The sequence below is a fragment of the Castor canadensis genome, chromosome 19, assembly GCF_047511655.1.
Source record: "Castor canadensis chromosome 19, mCasCan1.hap1v2, whole genome shotgun sequence".
In the NCBI taxonomy this organism is placed as follows: domain Eukaryota; kingdom Metazoa; phylum Chordata; class Mammalia; order Rodentia; family Castoridae; genus Castor; species Castor canadensis.
The window spans coordinates 20735126-20754323 of record NC_133404.1 but is presented as its reverse complement, the minus strand read 5'-3'; the positions used below and the strand labels follow the sequence as shown (position 1 = coordinate 20754323).

Sequence of the window (19198 nt, the reverse complement as noted above, 5' to 3'; positions counted from 1 at the left end):
AGAATTGCTGACATCTTTTTTCCAACCGCTGAAAGGGAATGAAAATACCAATAAATAGTGCACAGTTCAGTGAAAATTTTAAGCTAGTGTTAGCCGATGGTGGGCCTCATGGATAACCCTCTCACATGAAGCATACAGAATGAATCACTTAGCCTTGAAACAACTCACACAATTTTTCAAATTAAGCTTGAAGTAAGTTTTAGAGTTTGGATTTACTTCTAGGAGAAGACAGTTACGATATCTTAATAATAGATTTTTTTAAAGCATGGAACTCTACAATTGTATAAACAAAAAATGAATAATTTTAATGTAATCTTATTTGAAAGACTTTGAACTTTCAGATAACACCCTAGGTTTTGTTTTTTTTTTTTTTACAATATTGTCCCTAACTGAATTTAAATTCTATTATATATAAAATAGGTCATTGTGAATTTTCTTCTTCTAGCTCTCCATTGCTTTGAGCCATCCCCTTACCTCAGCAGCTCCTGCTGTTTTTACCATCTCATCTTTTCTTTATCTCAAGCCAGCCCTTGCTTTGACTTGGAGTTGGACAAGGTTAGTGCAAAGATAAAGATCCCGTAGGAGGTTGACTAACCAGGACAAGCACAATGGCTATCTCCAGAAAGAAACTAAGCCTGCAGTTCTGGTTTCGATCACACACAATTATAGTGGATCTGCAGCAATCACAGAATGTAACCAGGACACATGCCATAGTTAGTGAAAATACGGGGGAATTGATCAGTGACCCGGGGGCTCCAGCATACACTTCTTGACTTACCAATGTTTCTATTCAAATAAGTTCTGTTTGAGCTTTCAAATGTATTTACTTCTAAATATTATTGTAAAGTTTAGTTAAGGTCCCAGGGAAATCGGCCCTGCGTAAATGACAAGTACATAAATAATAACATAGCACATTGTGTCAGCAATTGTGTCTAAGAAAACCCATGCACTCATGCTTCTCTTTAATAAACAAGCTTGGACTGTTTCCCCACTGAGTGTAGCAGTACAAAGAAGAAAGCTCCAGTGAGGCAGGATTTGCATCTGGCAAGGCTCACTGGGGGCTCAGTCCCGGGGGACTCCTGAAGGAGATGCAAGACTGTCTGTATTCCTAGCACTGGTGGCTGTGTTTTAACACACACACACACACAGAGTTGTCCCTTAATATCCTGGGGAACTGAATCCAAAATTACCCACAGGTACCAAAATCTTTAGACATTCAAGTCCCTTATATGCAGTGGTATAGTGTTTGCATATAACCTACCCACACGTCTCCTGTCCATTATTTCTGGATGACTTATGATACAAAATACAATGTAAAGGTTATGCAAATAGTTGTTGTTATGTGTTGTGTAGGGGAATAATGACAAAAGTCTGCATGTGTTTACAACAGACACAGCATTTTGTTCTTTTTTGATCCACAGATGATTGAATTCACACATTTAGAACCCACAGATAAGGCTAACTCGTGTGTGTGTGTGTGTGTCTACCAATTCTTTATAATTGGATATGTGAACAAATATCTCTTCATTTGCCAGTCTTAAGGTGTGTGATTCTCAGAGGTGGCCTTTATTTTGAAGGACTTCTCTCTCAGCTTAGCCTTTTATGGTGTGAGTAAACCAGAGGCATTGCAGCAAGACTACAGTACAGTAAGGCTGTTCCTCACCTAATGCCAGGGAGGTGGATTGGCATCATAGCACCTCCAAACCCAGGGCGCTTTCAGTTGAGTACAACTTTAGTGAGTAGAAAGTTACATAAGCATTGGTAGATTCTTTAAAAGGAGTCCTAAGGCTGGAAAATTATCATGACCAAATAAAGCATTAATTCTTTTCCATAGCATCAACTATTAGATACTCTATGAATATTTTTTAAGTCTCCAAATAAATTTCCTATGTTTCCCACGAGTCACTGGTAACATCTTGATGGGAAGGTTACATTTCCCTTGCTGATCTAGCTGAAGCATGGTGTGCAGGTCAGTAATTGACCAAGTCAGGACACCTTACATGAGTTATCTCCTTTTTTTATCTGGGTCTGGGTTTTCATTGCATGGAGCACTTTTTGAACTATTTATAAATTGACCAATATTGCCAAATTTCTTATCCAACTTTGTGAAAATGATTTTTAAAAACTTACATGGGTGGGTTGGAGATGTGGCTCAGTGGTAGAGAACTTGCCTCATCTGTGTGAGTCCTTGGGTTCCAGCCCCAGACTTACATGGGGCTGCTGTTTGGCTCAATTACAATAGGTCATCCCATTGGTAGTGTGACTCTTCTTTTATGAACACTAGTCTTATTTTCTTGTCACTGCTGTAACACTTTACCATAAACATAGGGACTTTTCCATGTGAATTTACTATCTCACAACTCTAGAGGCCAGAGTTCTGAAATGAGTCTTAGAGGGCGAAAGCCAAGCTAAATCTTGTTGGCCGGATTGCTTTTGTTCTTGGTTCTCCAGGGACTAATCCATTTTCTTATCGTTTCCAGCTTCTGGAGGGTGCTGTATTCCTTAGTTTGCACCCCTGCATCACTCCAACCTGTGCTTCTATCATCATACCATTTTCCAACCCCACTATCTCCCTCTGATGAGCCTTGTGACTGAGGGCAGTGGGTCTACGTTGATAACTCAAGAGAATCTCCCCATTTCAATAGCCTTAATTTAGCAATATCTGAAAATCCTTTGGCTATATAGGAAACATATTTATAGGTAGGGGGAATTAGGATTGGGGAGCATTATTTTCCTACCACATTCTGTGCTTTCCAAATTCATATCCATCCCATGTGCAAAATATGTTAGTTTCATCCTAATGTCCTCAAAAGTCACGACCAACTACAGCATTATATCAAGGTTCAAAAATCTCAATTAATTCTCATCAGCCTGAGAGTGCCAAATCTTTCCATCTGGATTGGCAGTGGGTAAGGGTCTGGTACACTGCATCTGAGTTACATTCCTCTCCATCTGAACTTGTGGGACCCAGGAAGAATTGCATTATCTGCCTCTGAGAGGGCAAAAAATGGCCGCAAAAGAAGGTAGCACCATTGCTAAGCAATTTCTAAATCCAGTTATGCAAACAGCATCAGTTTGCAAGACCCAAGAATAATCCTCTCTGATCTGAGGTTCTGCCTTCTAGGTTAAGGGTTTGACGTTGGAATCCTCCTTCCTTTTGCATGAAGGGTCACATATGAATACAGCTAAATATTTTCAACCTGTTTTCTGAATGTTGGGAGTCTGGCAAACTTTTGTCCCTTTGTCCTCTTTCTGTCCCTTTCAGCCCAAGCTGGCAGCATCTCTGAAGCTGATATCAAGTGTGGGTCTCCCATATATGTCTAGTAAGGTTTCCTTCCACTCAGTTGACTTCCTCTTAAGCCTGTGTTATGGCTAGCAGTGCATGTCCCAAGTTAGTCTCCCGGACAAGCTGAATGTCTCACATCTTCAGATCTGACTTTTTTTTGTTGACGAATTTTCCCTCCACCTATTTTTATCTTCACATTTTACTATGAGAAGTCAGATGAAAAGAGGCTACAACTTTGTAAATCTCTCATCCAGGTTTCGTCTTCACTGTTGTATTCATTTCCTGTGATTGTTATAACGAGTTATCACAAACTTAGTAACATCAAATAACATAGATTCACTCTTTTAAACTTCTAGAGGTCGTGAATCCAAAATTGATTTCACACAAGCAAAATTGAGATGTTGGCGAGGCCACACATTCCTCTGGAGTGTCGGAGAGAAATTCACTACATTTTTCTAGAGCTGAATTTTTTGCATTCCTTGGCCAGGGCTCATACTTGTGTCTCCAGGACAGCAGCATAGCATCTCACATCATCTCCTCTTGCTACCTCCTGTTGTCTGTCTTTCCTGAGGACTCTTGTGACTGTATGGAGAGCTCACCTGGGTGATCTCCCCATCTCAAAGCTCTTAACTTACATCTACAAAGACTCTTTTCCCAAGTAGGGTAACATTTATCTGCTCCAGGAATTGGGAACTTGTGTTTCTGAGGGTCATCATTTAGCTTTCTGCAGGCATTTATAACCATAGACCCAATTCAGCTAAACTTCTGCCATTACATAACAAGGATCTTCTTTCTTACGGTTTCCATATTTCTTTCAGAGCCTCACCAACAAGCCTTTGATGTCCATATTTCTACCAACAGTGTTTTTGACCATTTAGCTATTCTTTAAGACAATGTAGGTTTTGCTCTACCTGCTTCTCACCCACATTTCTAGTCACAGTGTCTTCGGGGCAATCTAGGCTTTTAGGTCCTAAATCTCAGAACTTTCAGTTTCTTTCTGCCCACTTCCAAAAACCAAATTCATTTCCACATTTTCAGCAATTTGTTACAATAGCATCCTTCTTTCAGGTACCAAAATTTCTATTAGTTTCCTATTGGCACTCTAACAAATTAGCACAAACTTATTTGCTTAAAATACAATGAATTTTATTGTCTTCTAGTTCTCAAAGTCTGGGGACCAAAAAATGGTTCAAGAGGGTAAGGTCAAGGTGTTGGGTGCACTGTAAACTTCTGGAAGGTCTAGAGGAAAAGCCTTGCCTCTTCCAGCTTGCAGAGGACACCTGCACTTGGCCACATCTTTCCTGCCTGTGATTCCATCATCACATCCCCTCTGAAACTGATGTTCTGGCCTCCTCCTATAAGGACTCTTGTGACTATATCTGGCCCAAGGATAATCCACAAGAATCTCCCTATCCCAGGAGCCTTAAGTCGATCACATCTGCAAAACACTTTTGCCATATAAGGTAACATAGGTTTGGGGTGCTGTGAATTAGCTGTAGACATGTCAAAAATGCTATTAGTCTGCCTAATCACAATCATATCTTCTGCTGCACTATTTTATTTTATTTTATTTTATTCTGAAGAGAATATTGGCTATGTATGTGGAGTCTTTCCTTAATTACCTCGTGGTTATTGAACTTACGGTTTTGGCCAAAACTATTTAACCCTTTTTTTCCCCAGACCTATCAATCATTTTTTAAAGTATAAAATCCGCTGTTATTTTCTTTGTTTTTTAAATAGAAAGACTGGACCAGAGAAGTTAGGCAGCTTTACGAAGGTCACACAGCTGATGACACAGTTAGGTTTTGATTGTTTGAGCCATTTTAAAGTGCTTATTAGCTGTGAGTTGCCACCCTGAAGTTAAGAAGAGAGCCCACAAGTGAGTGCAGGATACTAAGCTCTAAACTAGGATGATATAAATCCAAATTAGAGCAATAATCTTTTTTTCCTCTTCCTTTTCAATAATCTTAATTTACAGAACTTCCTTTACCCTAAAATTAAGATGTACAGAAATAGGATATTATGCTTCAGTAACCTAATGCCTGCCTGCATTATCTTAACAGAAACTAGAAGTAAAACATAAATTTGACCTTTAGAAAAAATACTGCATTCCTGAATCTGCTGTAATTCAGTGAACTTTTGCCTCTGGTAAAAGTTCATTTTCTTTTTCTAAAAAGCGAAGGTTTCAAGTCGGTGACTTACAGCTGAAAGTCCACGGTTAGGTGGGCCCATCTGTTCAGCCTCTGGTAAGGACCTGGTGGTGATGGCATCACAATGGTAGGAGCATGCCTTAACAGACAGGTAGACGGTCTAGCACTCACTCTTACCCGAGCTAACTAGTTGGTATCATCAGTGACTTAATCGTCTTCCATCGGACCCCATCTCTTAAAGGGTGCCTCACTTTCCTCCTTCTTAAACTGATGGTAATAGTAGTAAATCTTGTCGTGTTGCTATGGTAACATGAATTAACACAGGTAAAGGGCTCAACACAGTGGCTGGCATAGACTCGTCAGCTGTCATTAACGTCAGTGCCACAGTTATTGATGACTGAGGTAGTTGTTGGGAATATTTGGAAGACTAGGCTTGAATTAAAAAGATCACGATATGGTTGTACCGGAAGACTGCTCTTGTAGCACAAGTTCACGGACTGTGCAGTCTCACAGCAGCTCATCCAACAGTGGGCATACCCATGTTCTGGTAAAAATTTCACTGTGCATTTATCCTAGATTTACATTTTTGAGTGTATAAACTATTTTAGAAAGTGCATGTATTTTTGGCCTTGGAAATATGCAGCTTGGAAAGCTGTTTAGATAATGACAGGTAAGGGATGGGAAAAAATGCTAATTTCTAAAGGCATCTTAAACTATTTTACAAGCAGTAATATATGTATAGACACACACACACGCATACCAAGCTACAAAGTTCCTGAGTGGATTTGATTTGTGCCTTATCTTTGAATGATATTCATCTATAATACAAGCTTATATAATTTGTTGGAAACAATTTAGACAATTTCATAAAAGGTATTGATTAAAATGAGTACTTAAGTGGCTTTCTGGGGTAAAGTAGATGAGGTTGAGAACCAGTTTCTGAGTCATTTAAAGACCTTCGTCTCAAGCTGGGCACAGGAGCATACACGTGCAAGCCCAGGTCAGGAGGTGGGGGCAGGAAGATTGTGAGTTTGAGACCAGTCTGGGGTCCATAATGAGACCCTGTTTTAAAAAACAAAAAAAAATAAAAATCTTCATTTCTTTTTTTTGCAGCTTGACTATTTCTGCTGAGTGTCCCATGCAACTTGAGGACTTCCCAATGGATGCCCATGCTTGCCCTCTGAAATTTGGCAGCTGTAAGTTATTTTTCACAAGTGGGAACCATGGATATACTTTGGGGACAAATTCCTCATTCATTCACAAGAACTTAGGTTCTGTATGTAAATAAACACAGTATGCAGTCTGTTTGAGAAGATCAGGGAGTGGTCTGTCCTCACCACACCACACTCCTTGTCTGTCAAACAAGAACACCTGCTCAGCATACGTCACAAGTTAGGGTAACCAGAGATCATATGACTGGAGGCATGGAATAACCTAGAGTGTGCTGCCCTAAAAGTACCTCCTCAGCTCTTTATGGTGGCAACCCCTTCTGCTTTTGTTCCAGGTTACAAGTTACCTCTTCCAAGTGGGCTCCCAATTGTCAATACCCACCCAGTAACTTCTTTATCACATTGTAACCATTGATACAATTACACATTGTGTCATATAATTCATACTGTATCATTCTTCTAGAATGCTTTATAAGAGCCATGACCTTGTCTATCATGTCACAGTCACTGCTCATTCAGAACACTGAAATTAGAAATTTGATATTTGAACAAATTATTCACATCAGAATACACATAATACACTCATTCAATTCTGGTGGACATTCCTAGGTTTCAGCCATTCTGGACAAAGGGTATGGTGACAGTGGTCCCAAGTGACTGCCTGCAACAGTATTTCACTTCTAAGATATTTGAAGGGGTTGGAACTGATGTATTATTTCTGACATATTATTTCTTCTTATCTTTTTTCTATTCATTTGCACACATGCTATGTGAAGTTTTCATTTTTGAAAGCAGAATGTCCTCATTGAACAGTGGAGAACTAGGCGGGTAAAAAGTGGAAGGGTTTGAGTCCTGGCTATCCCACTCCTGTGCTGAGTAACGGTGGGCAAGTTATTTAGCTTCCCTAAGCCTCTTTCAGTATTTTGAACATCGTTCTTCCCATTCCCTACCATCCTGCAAGGTTTCCAATGACAATTCAATCACCGTCTTAAAGACCTGAGTGTACCCATATCACTTTTCTCTTGCTGATTTCAAACTTCTCTCTGTCTTTTGACTTTAGACAATTTCCTATAGTGTGAATTTCTTTGGGTTTTCTTATTTAGGATCCTTTGGGCTTCCCAGATCTGTTTGTTCATTTCCTTCCCTAGGTCTTGACATTTTCAGTTATTGTTTTTTTTTTTTTGAATATGCTCTTCTTGTCCTTTCTCTATTCTTCTGAAGCTTCACCGTGCACTCCAGCTCACTTGATGGTGCCTCACAAGTCTCCTGAGCTCCTTCATTCTGTCACTCTTTTTTTGGTTTTGCTCCTCTGACAGAATAATCTCCAGTGACCTGTCTTTGAGTTCATTTATCATTTATTCTACTTGATTCAGTCTGCACTTGGATAATGCTAGTGAATTTTCCAGTTCAATTATTAATAGTCATCAGCTCTATAATTTCTGTTTGGTACTTTTTCATATTTTCTATCTGTTCACTGAAATTTCAATTTGTTCATGTACTTAGCAAGCTTCTTCACAATGGTTATTAGTACACTGTCTGATAAATCATGCAGTGCTGTTTCTCTAAGGCCAGTTCTGGAGATTTGTCTCTTTCAGCACATTTTTTCTTTTTCCTTTACTCTTTGCACTGGTGTGCACATTGCACAAAGCACCTACCTCTCCATGTTAGTCAACTTTCTATTACTATAACAAAACACCTGGCACAATCGACTTATAAAGAGAAAATGTTTTTTTGGCTCCTAGTTCTTGAGGTTGCAGTCCATGATCTCTATAGGCGTGGGCCTGTAGCAGATGCAAAATCACTCATTCATAAGCCAGAATCAAAGCACAAAAGAAGTGATTAGACCTCACAATCCCCTTCTAGAGTCAAGCTCAATAATCTAAGGACCCACCTCTCAATAATGCCACTCTAGGAACCAAAACTTTAACACACAAGCGTTTTGGGAACACTGAAGATCTAAACTGTAGCATTTCCCAGTCTTCATGAACTGCCCGTGCTGATAAGACCTTCACCAGTCAGTATGGCCAGACATTCAGGAAGCCTCTATGAATTTGGTGCTAGTCCAGCCCACTTTCTTTGCTTTAAGCAGCTCCAGGGTGTCTAGACTACGCTGGGTCCCTTTACCACACAGAGACAAGCAAGTTTGACACCTGCTTCTCAGGTGGACCTCAGAAAAGCAGAACCATTGATGCCCCACCAGCAATTTCCTTCCCCAGGGAGAAACTGAGACCTAGGGCTTTTCTCCTATTCCAACTCTGCTGAGTGGGGGACAGGCAGTGGTGACTGATCATGTCTAGGTCAATCTGCAATCTCTGTTCTCACTTGACCCAGGTGACCAGATAATGCTGGGTCCCATCAGTGCTTCAACACAAGCTAATTCTCTGGGTAGCCTGTAAAGAAGTCAGGGTGCTGGATATGTGTTCTATTGCTTCTACTTCCCAGAGAAGATCTGGGGTTTCTCACCTCTTGCATGAGTCAGGAGAAGGTGCTATATAGCTATGGTGGTCACCAGCCCAAGCCGTGGTATTCTCTCTGGTCCCTTTCTTTGTTCATAGCTGCTTCCAGGTGTCTTAATTTTGTTAGTTCCCTGAACACTCTGTGTGGGTGAGACAGAAACCTGTCCATAGGGAAGCTCATGAAGAGACCTGGAGGTTGGATGTGTGTTCCACTCGGTTATACTGAAGAGACTCTGGTTTCTTTTAAATCTAGAGTGCTTACATATGTATTACTTTATATGATATTATACATAATACATCTCCAATTAACTTGAGTGAGTTCATCCTCCAGACTCTGTCCTGGAGTTTGAGGCAATAGTTGAGATGTCAGCTGGAAGGAATATGTTCTGTGCATGTAAATACATAAATAATGAGGATGAGAGAGATTTGGGTAGAGACTGCATACATCTGTATACATCAGATTTGGGGGTCCTACCTGTGACCCTTTTCTTTCAAGGATTTTTAGCCCTCATTTTCCACCTGTGCTGTTCTGATGTCTCCAACTTCCTTTTGGTTTTTCAGGCCCGTAAGACTGAGGGATCCTGTCTGAACCTTAGTCACCACACAGTCTGACTAACAGCTTTTTAAGGGAAAAGCTACTCCTCCTTCAGCTGTCAGCTCCCCTCCAGTTTCTGCCTATGCTTGTTCCCTCTCCAGTGCTTTTGGGAGTAATATTTTATTAGGTGTCCAGAGTTAATGGTGGCTACCCATGGCAGCCATTCCAGAAAATGGAGCCTCTTTGATCCCAAGGGTTTTATTGTATATTTTTCTGTCATTCCAGTGGCAGAATTTTGGAATTAAGGATGATAAATATGCACGAGGACCCAAAAGTTAGGTTGGATGGAAAGAATTCATTTTTTTTCAAGCTATGATTCTCAAGTGTTAAAGAGAGATTAGAATATATATTTATTTAGGGAGAAATGGTATAATGGAAAGGAACTGTCACCAAGATTTATTTGAAACCCTTGCTCCCATGGGGTGGCTTTTTGTCTTACTTGGGAAAAGGAACCTGTTACAGATCTCTGAAGCATGTCATTTTGGAATTACTAAGTCACATTCCTGAAGGAAGAATAGATGTTCATATCTGCAGAGAAAAATGAGTTATGCAGTTTAAAATTATTCCAGTCTTTCTGTATGAAAAATATGCTTTGATTTCATCCAAAACAAAACACTGACAGTCAAAGGTTATATTTTTTGCCTTATGAAGGGCTGCTATAGTCACTGGCTAAATAAGTTCAAGTCACTGTGGTCCCCAGATTGAATGAGAATGATGTGCAGGACAAGCAGATGAAAAGCAATTTTCAGTAAAGAAAAATGTGACAACCTAATTTTCCTTCACTAAATAATCTCAAACTTGACAGCCAACCCACGCAGAGCTAAAATACACATCTGATGATATTTCTTTACCTTCTACAGTTAATGAAATTAAATAAGATCTTTTTTTTTAAGCAGTGCTGGGGTTGAACTCAGGGCCCCACACTTGCTAGGCAGGGACGGTACCACTTGAGCCACTCCAGCCCTTGAGACAGGGTCTCACTTTATGTCTGGGCCACGATCCTCCTATTTCTGCTCCCCCAAGTAGATGGAATGACAGATGCACCATTGTGCCTAGCCATTGGTTGAGATGGGGTCTCATGAAATTTTTCCTCAAGGCTGGCCCAGAACCACGATCCTCCTGATCTGTGCCTCTCAAGTAGCCAGAATTACAAGCTTGTGCCACCCAGCCTAAATTAAATAAGAGCTACGTCGCACTTATAAAATAAAACTTGCAGGAATACCTCTAAGCTTAGAACCAATTTTGAACTGCCATGTCAGGTTTCTTTTTACCTGAATCTTTTAAAGATGAATTTGATTTGATTTAAATGTTGATTATTTATATTTGTTGTTAATATCATTATTATAATCTATGAAACAATCAGAATGATTTTATTCACATAGCATCTTTATATACAATTGACAAAGAGCTAGAAAACTGTACAAACCTCAGCTTTCCTCAGCTTAGATGGTTTCAGTTCAGGGCATATTAATTTTAAGAGAAGAAATGCTGTTCAACCAAATGTTTTCCTTACTTGTCTTTCATCTTTTTGAATGACTAAAAATAGTCACTTGGCCAGCTTGTTCACTTACACCCCAGGCATGTGAGCACACAGAGTCTAGATGCGATAGTATAATGAGTTTGAAATTACCCAATTCAACACTTGTCTGCTATTAGGAGACAAAGGAATGCAAATGTGTCGTTATTCTAATGAGCCACATGCTCAGGTTTCTCTAATGCAGAAGTGAATTAACCGGCATTTCTGTTACTGCTGCCTCCACTCTCAGGAACTCAAACAAATGTCGAAATTAGTCCTAGCTTCCAGAGGTATGCTTCCAGGTCTACAAGGAAGTCCTTAAAGATAATGGCCTGACTTCCATTTGGAAGCACTGCTTAAACACATCAAAACTATTTGAAAAAAAAAGGTCCTAATTCTTTTGTTCATTTTATTCATGGACTGTGCATTACATATTAGATTAAGTCATGAGATAACATCTGGATTCATGAAAATATATACTAAATTAGGATTGGAAGTTTCTGTGGTAAGCCTGTGGGGAGCAGGAAATTGGAGGCAAATCTCATTGTAGTGACTTGTTTGTGCATTCAGACCTGTGGAAATGCAGCTCTGCTCTTGCATTATCCCCATTACATAGCATCAGCATGAGCACACGCAGCCTAGAACTCAAGGTTCTGAAAGCTTCACATGAGTGCTACCGTCTCTGAGGTCCTCGAAACAAGCTGAAGTTCTGTGCTGTAGCTGAATTAGATCGTGTTCACAATCAGGTTATGCATCTGTCAACCTTTGTCTGGATGTTTGTGTCCCTCCAAAACTCTTGTGTTGAAACCCATTTCTACTGTGATAGCATTAGAAAGTGGGGCCTTCCTCACATAGGAGGGATTAGACAAGGGAAGGAAACCAAAAATTTGAATGTGGTTGATGTGCTCACAGTAAAGAAATGAATACAGAAATCTTAAACTGACTAGGGCCACCATGGGAAATGGACTAGGGAGGAGTGAAGAGGACTGGAAGAGATTAACCAGTTGGGGTTATAATACATATATGCCTGGAAACAGCACAAGGAAATTCCCTGTGTAGCTATCTTTATCTCAGACTAGCAAAAAACTCCATGCTTTTCTTTTTTATGTTTTTTCTTCTACAAAATCGGAGGATGGAACAGGTTCTGCCTGGGGAAGTGGGGTAGGGTTGGCACCAGTGAGAGGGGGAAGGGGACGGGGAAAGGGGTAGGAGGATGAATACGGTGCAAGTAATGTATACACATGTATGTAAATGCAAAAATAATACCTGTTGAAACTGTTCCAGGAATGGAGGGGGGATGAAGGAGAGCAGAGGAGGGGGTAAGTTCAAGTATGATATATTTGATACACCATAAGAACCTTTGTAAATGCCACAATGTACCCCCACCCAGCACAACAATTAAAAAAAAAAAAAAAGAAAGTGGGGCCTTTAGGAAATGATTAGGCCATGAGGATGGAAACCTGTAAGTGGAATTAGTGCCCCAGAGAACACTTTTGTCTCTTCTGTCATAAAGACACATTGAGAAGGTACCAGAATGGATTAAGACAGTTACTATTTAAAAGATGCTGTGAGTGTTTTCTTGGTCTGTTTGGGTTGCTAAAACAGAATATCATAAATTAGGATGCTTATCAACAACATTTATATTACATTTATTAAAATATTTATGCATTCATTCCTCAATTCTGAAGGCTGGGACGTCCAAGACCAAGTTGCCAGCAGATTTGGTATCTGGTGAGGCTCACTTGCTCTTTGTAGAGGGCTTTCTTTTCATCATACCCTCAAGTGGTAGGAGAGGTGAGAGAACTCTCTGGAACCATCTATTATAAGGGCACTGATCTCATCCATGAGGCTCCATCCACACATCCTAATCATTTCCTAAAGGCCCCACCTCCCAATACCATCACATGTAAGATTGTGTTTTAATGTATGAGTTTGGGGGATATAAACATACAACCTGTAGCAGGCATCATAGCTGCGTGCAGTAAGGGTCTTCTCTCAAGAGCTGATGTTAATGGATACATTTAGATAATCTGGTTAAACATCATTGTGCAGCTGGAAGCCATTTGGGGTTCAAGATGAGAAAGCTTGTCATGGGAACCACGTTTTGACCCAAACCTGCAAGATCTTGAATAGAAAGAGGAACAATGGAAATAAGAGTAAAAGACTAATAACCACTGATCTGTTACAGGAGGTTTTGAACAAAATGAGAAGCCTCCAGTGAAATAAGCCTGCCATAGAAAGACAAATGCTCTATCATCTCACTTCTAAATAAATTCTGAAAATGTGGTTCCCCTAGAAACAGAGGGGTGAGGGTGGAGGTAGGGAAGGAAAGTCAGCAAGGCAAGATGTTGGACAAACAGTACAAAGTTTCATTTAGATCACAGAAACAAAATTTGGTGATCTATTGCACAGCATGGTCACCACAATTAATAATAATCAGTTGTGTACTTCAGAATTGCTAAAATTGATCTTTAATGTTCTTACCACAAAAAAAAATGATTGAATTGGGGAGGTGATGATATGTTAATTAACCTGATAGACTCTTTCTATAATGTGTACATAGATCAAAACATCACATTGTACCCCATAAACACACATAACTGTTAATGTATAAATACATTTTAAAACTAATTATAAATACATTTTAAAAAGAGCTGATCTTCATTTGAAAAAGTGACAGGATAGCATCACAATTCAAACAGGAGGGTCATAAATACAAAACTGCGAAAGGAGTAGGTAGAGTGGATGATGTTTGTGGAGAAAGTGAAGAAATGTTAAAGTAATTGCTATTTGGGATTCACAGATGAGTAATCTTGTCAGGGGATCATGTTTTTCACCCAAACTTGCTAGAGCTTGAATAGAAAAAACATTGGGAATAAAGACAAAACACTAATAAGAGCTAGGATTGCATTGAAGCAGGAGGAAGTGACAAGAACTGATAGCAGATGGTGCCAGATATGAGTGGATATACAGGATTTCTATACAGGATTTAAAGACATCACACTATGAAAATCAGAGGATGAGGGATGAGTTGCTGGTTTGTTAGTTTTGAGCAGCAGGACACTACGTATGGGATTTCCCCTAAGCTCATTTGGCCTTTTGCCTTTCTTCTCACTCCTGCCCTCAGGGCAGAGCATCATTTCTTTTTTTTTAAATTTTTTTTTGTTATTCATATGTGCATACAAGGCTTGGGTCATTTCTCCCCCCTGCCCCCACCCCTTCCCTTACCACTCACCCCCACCCCCCCTTATCACCCACCCCACCCCCTCCCTTATCACCCACCCCACCCCCTCCCTCTCCCTCCCACCCCCTCGATACCCAGCAGAAACTATTTTGCCATTATTTCTAATTTTGTTATAGAGAGAGTATAAGCAATAATAGGAAGGAACAGGGTTTTTGCTGGTTGAGATAAGGACATTGACTTACATTAATTTCCTATGCATGTGTGTTACCTTCTAGGTTAATTCTTTTTGATCCAACCTTTCTCTAGTTCCTGGTCCCCTTTTCCTATTGGCCTCAGTTGCTTTAAGGTATCTGCTTTAGTTTCTCTGCGTTGAGGGCGACAAATGCTAGCTAATTTTTTAGGTGTCTTACCTATCCTCATATCTCTCTTGTGGGCTCTCGCTTTTATCTTGTGATCAAAGTTCAATCCCTTTGTTGTGTTTGCCCTTGATCTAATGTCCGCATATGAGGGAGAACATACGATTTTTGGTCTTTTGGGCCAGGCTAACCTCATTCAGAAGAACCCTCTTACACTGTTGGTGGGAATGTAAATTAGTACAACCACTCTGGAAAAAAATTTGGAGGCTACTTAAATAGCTAAACAGAGCATCATTTCTGCTGGAAGGTGACGGGCAGTCCTTTTCCTTCATCCTTAATTGGGTCATACTGAAATCTATTAACACAGGGAGCACAGTTTCTTTGACTCTTCCCTCAAACCCCACATAGTTCTGTGAGGACTTGACTGTAGACTTGTACTGATCCTTCTCTATAGCTTAGTTGGTAATAGGGCAGCTATGTTATCTATTCACCCTATCTGCTGATTTCTTACTCACCTCTGAGCTGATTCTAGACTACACAAAGGATAGGGCAAAGCCCCATTGATCTAATTTTACAAAGTTTCCATTTCTATATTGTGTGATTGATGTGTTGGGTGTTGACCTTGTTTCCAGTCCATAGATTACACAGGTGGTGTGTGACAAGATCTCCTCAGGTAGTTACTCTGCTCAATTCCACCTTGGTTTTAGAAGAGTCGGGGAGGCTAGATTGGCTTTCAGAGAACTCAAATCTTGTACATTTTCAAATCACAGATTCCTAGTGACTGATACATTCTAATTTACATTTTTAAATGTCACAAGCAATTAATGCAGAGACAGATGTTGTCTGGGATGTTGTCCGGGAGCTTCTGGCAGCTCCTGGGTGTCCCTACACAGCCTGTCAAATAAGGGTGGTCATCATCCACACAGACGGTCTGCTCTGGACTAATAATGAGAAAATAAATTCAGCGCCAGAGGCATAGTGTAGAAATAGTGTGCACTTAACTTGCATGAGGCCCTGGGCTCAATCTCCAGCTCTGCAAAAGAAAAAAGGAAAAAGGAAATTCTTGGTGTCAAGAAAAAAATCCTCTCCACATATGGTTATACTCATGGCAGCTATTTATTAAGCACCTAATGTGTGTCAGATATATACTAAATACTTATTATTCATGTATGCACTTTGTTTTCACTGTTACCTTTTGGAGATGGGTGTTATTTTCCCCAAACTACAGATGAGAAAATAAAGGTTTAGAACTCAAATAGGTTGCTCAAGGTCACTCTGGTAGTGAAGGTCAGAATTATTTCTTATTTCATAGGTAGCTAAAAATTTCATGGTTTCTGAAAGGACATGTTATGCCACCCCCACCCCCTAATCAGGATTTCCACTGCTAGAAGAGGTCAGAAAATGTCAGCCCAAGGGAAGAGGCCTCAAGGGAAGTGGAGATAAATCCTCTGGGGGTTATAGTGAATGCTTCCAACCTTGTCACTTAGCTCTGCTGGTGTAAGTTCAGAGGAGGGCAAGTGTTACGTTTTCTGGTGCTCAAAATTGCCTTTACTGTCATCCCAGTTAAAAGACTGAATGCCACATCACTGACCCAGTGAGGAGAATTTAGTGTTGGTTGTTAAATGCACAAGCTGAGATGGACATGAGTAGTCATTTATTCCCACTGGCAATTCAATGAGAAGAGCAGAGCTCAGTGATGCTAGACTGACATGCCAGATGTGCCAGAAGACACATCACTTCTTGCTGCTGTGTCATCAATGCTATTCACATCATTAACATCAATAAAGAAAAGCAAGAACATCTGAATTATTATAATCACTCAGTGATTTCAAATAACTTACAATTATTATTCTTCTGTCTCCTTACTGGAAAGTAAGTATCGCTTTCCAATCCATGGTCCCAACAATGGAAATGGGGCTTGGATACTCACCCCAGCCAGTCATCCTCACATGCAGTTTACAGGTCTCACCCTCTGCCCAGCCTCAGAGCCCAAGGAGGGGTCATTTGCAGCTGCTTGCCACCATCATCCCACAGTGAAGTGACATACATTCAGGAGGGAAGACTGTGTAGGAAGTAGGTGATCTTGGCAGGCCAGTGCTGTCGCAGGACACATCCACCTGGCTGAGACATTTCATGACTTCCATCTGCACCCTTCTGTCCTCATTAAGAGGCCACTGCACCTCCAGACTCTACCACTGTCCCAAGCACACTCTGTCTGAGTGTCCCCTTCTGCTCTGTGACTCACCTAGTCTCTGTTCCTTCCCCTTTTTTGCTATCAGACTTAGCAACTAGTGGTCAGTTCACAAGGGAAGATTTTCCTGTGTTCCATGCTGGCTTTAGACAAATGTCTATTTCCCCAGATAGTTTCTAACCCCTAGAACGGTTCTCTGTCACTCTGACTCAGTGCCACAAGCCTTGAAGCTCTTTTCTGAGCATGTTACCCAATGATTCACTGTCTAAGAGTTGTGGGGGCCTATCTTACCTCTTCTGGCCAGAAAGTCGTCTTCCACTTCCCTACAGGTCTCCTTCCTGTCACTGTGGTCCCCAGGAGATGACAGCTGCACAGCCCAGGAGATGTCCTTAGTGTGAGGCAGATGGCAGTGGAGAACTTACAGAGCATGTGTATAGGACAACTAGACCAAAACTGGCCTGAGCCAGCCTGGTGACAGCAGGAAGCAGGACCTGCTCTCTGCTCAGAGGATGCTCCCTCATTATCCTCTGTCTGATCCACACTTTCTACCCTGGCCAGAATCTAGCATAGCTACTCTGCTCAAATCCGTGTCTGAGTCCCACAGCCCTTCATTATGCAGGACTCTGAAAAATTTACATAATAGGAAGCAGATAGAAATCCCATGGTCATTTATGTTGAGCTCACCAAGTCAGCAGAGTTGCAAGCTATGCCCAGCAGGGCTTGTGACCAGACATTTAGAAAGCTACTTGCCAAGAAGGAGAGCAGCATTAACCAAACCACACCTTCATCACCCAAGATGCATGTCTCCCCAGGAGAGAAGGAAATTACAACAGAACGCACTTGTATCAGGAGAGCTCCAGTGCTGTCCATGTAACACACATTTCTACTTACTTCAGACTTGGAAACAGAAGGTCATGCTAATTAAAACAATCTTGACAACAATACTATTCAACTGCAAAATGAGCTAAGCATGGCCTCTGTGGAACCTTATCTCATCAACTACTGTGATGGGGTCTTCTCTATTTCCTTCTGTTCAACATCTCACTGATCACTGGTAAGATCCATGCTGGGGTCTTGTCACTAATTCCCATGATCTGAACCCTTCTAGCCCAGCAGTCTTGTATGCTGACCTTTCATATGTAGCCATTGTTTTGGGACAGGATGCACTGGTTATTGGAAAAGAGTGTTAAGTAACAATCATTCAAGGGGAGAGCATTAGCTAGAAAAAGATATGCAAGGTAATTATGTAGGAAATGGTACAAATTTATCAACATATATTTCAATGTAGAAGACTGAACATACAAGGAGATACATCATGTCCTTGATGAAGAAGACTCAATGTCAGATGCCATGTCTACCCAGCCTGTAACCTGTAGTCCCGAGATCCATTGGTTTCTAATGAATTTGTTTTTGCAACAAGCTGATTCTACCGTGTATACTGGTAAATAAAGATCGAAGAGTAGCCTGGACTCCCTGAAGAGGAAATGGCAAAGCCTCATCCTACGAGATACAGTTGGTCTTTCGACATTTGTATAATTACAATTGGTTTAGTTGAAACAGGGATAGGGAGAGGCAGTGGAAGAGGGGTTGGGGAGAAAGGCTGTTCATGATGCAGCCTTACCTGGCAGGGTGGGCTGGGCATGTATGTGAGTGGAGGGAGAGACAGGTAATGATAATTGGTCACACCAAGAGCCCCTTGGGATGACTGAATAGGATACTTAGAGAAACACACATAGAAGCCAACATGGGTAGTTAAAGCCATAGTTGTGAAAGACAACACATTTAAAGTTTATAATTCATGTGTCTCATACTAGAGAGAAATAAGGAGGGCTTTTGAAATCAGATACAGAAAGCAAACTCTAAATTGAAAGTTTGATAGAGTTGACTACATTAAAATTCATGTTTAGCTCCTCCCAAAATAATCTTAAGAACAAAATGAAATAGCCTCACATTTGAAAAAGATGTTTGTAACAGACATAGCAAGAAATGTATATATCAGAATCTCTGGTTAAAAACATACAAATCAAATGGGTATAAAATACACAGATTTTGCAAAAATTGGCAAAAGCCAAAGAATATATTGTATAGTGACTTCAGCCCAGAATGTAAAACTAGAAAGCATAAAATTTGGAATACTATCTTGGGAAGGGAGGATGGTGAGCTTTTGGTGAGTTGTACACAGGGGGTACTTTGTGTTTGCTGTGTACACGGTTATTTTATTTTTCAAAAATTATGACTACTTGTTTGCACATAGAACAAGAATCAGGTAGCAATGTGTTTTATTCAGCAAATCAG

General features: G+C 40.5%; 1 protein-coding gene across 5 annotated transcripts in view; it reads left to right on the top strand.

The window, feature by feature from the left end:
• Window positions 1–19198, top strand: part of Gabra5 (gamma-aminobutyric acid type A receptor subunit alpha5) — a 70839-nt gene that overhangs the window by 39481 nt on the left and 12160 nt on the right. For all 5 annotated transcript variants that reach the window (XM_074061595.1, XM_020153183.2, XM_020153184.2 and 2 more), the window contains exon 7: window positions 6550–6632. In XM_074061595.1, coding sequence (XP_073917696.1) covers window positions 6550–6632 — 83 coding nt within the window. The remainder of the gene's footprint in view (window positions 1–6549; window positions 6633–19198) is intronic.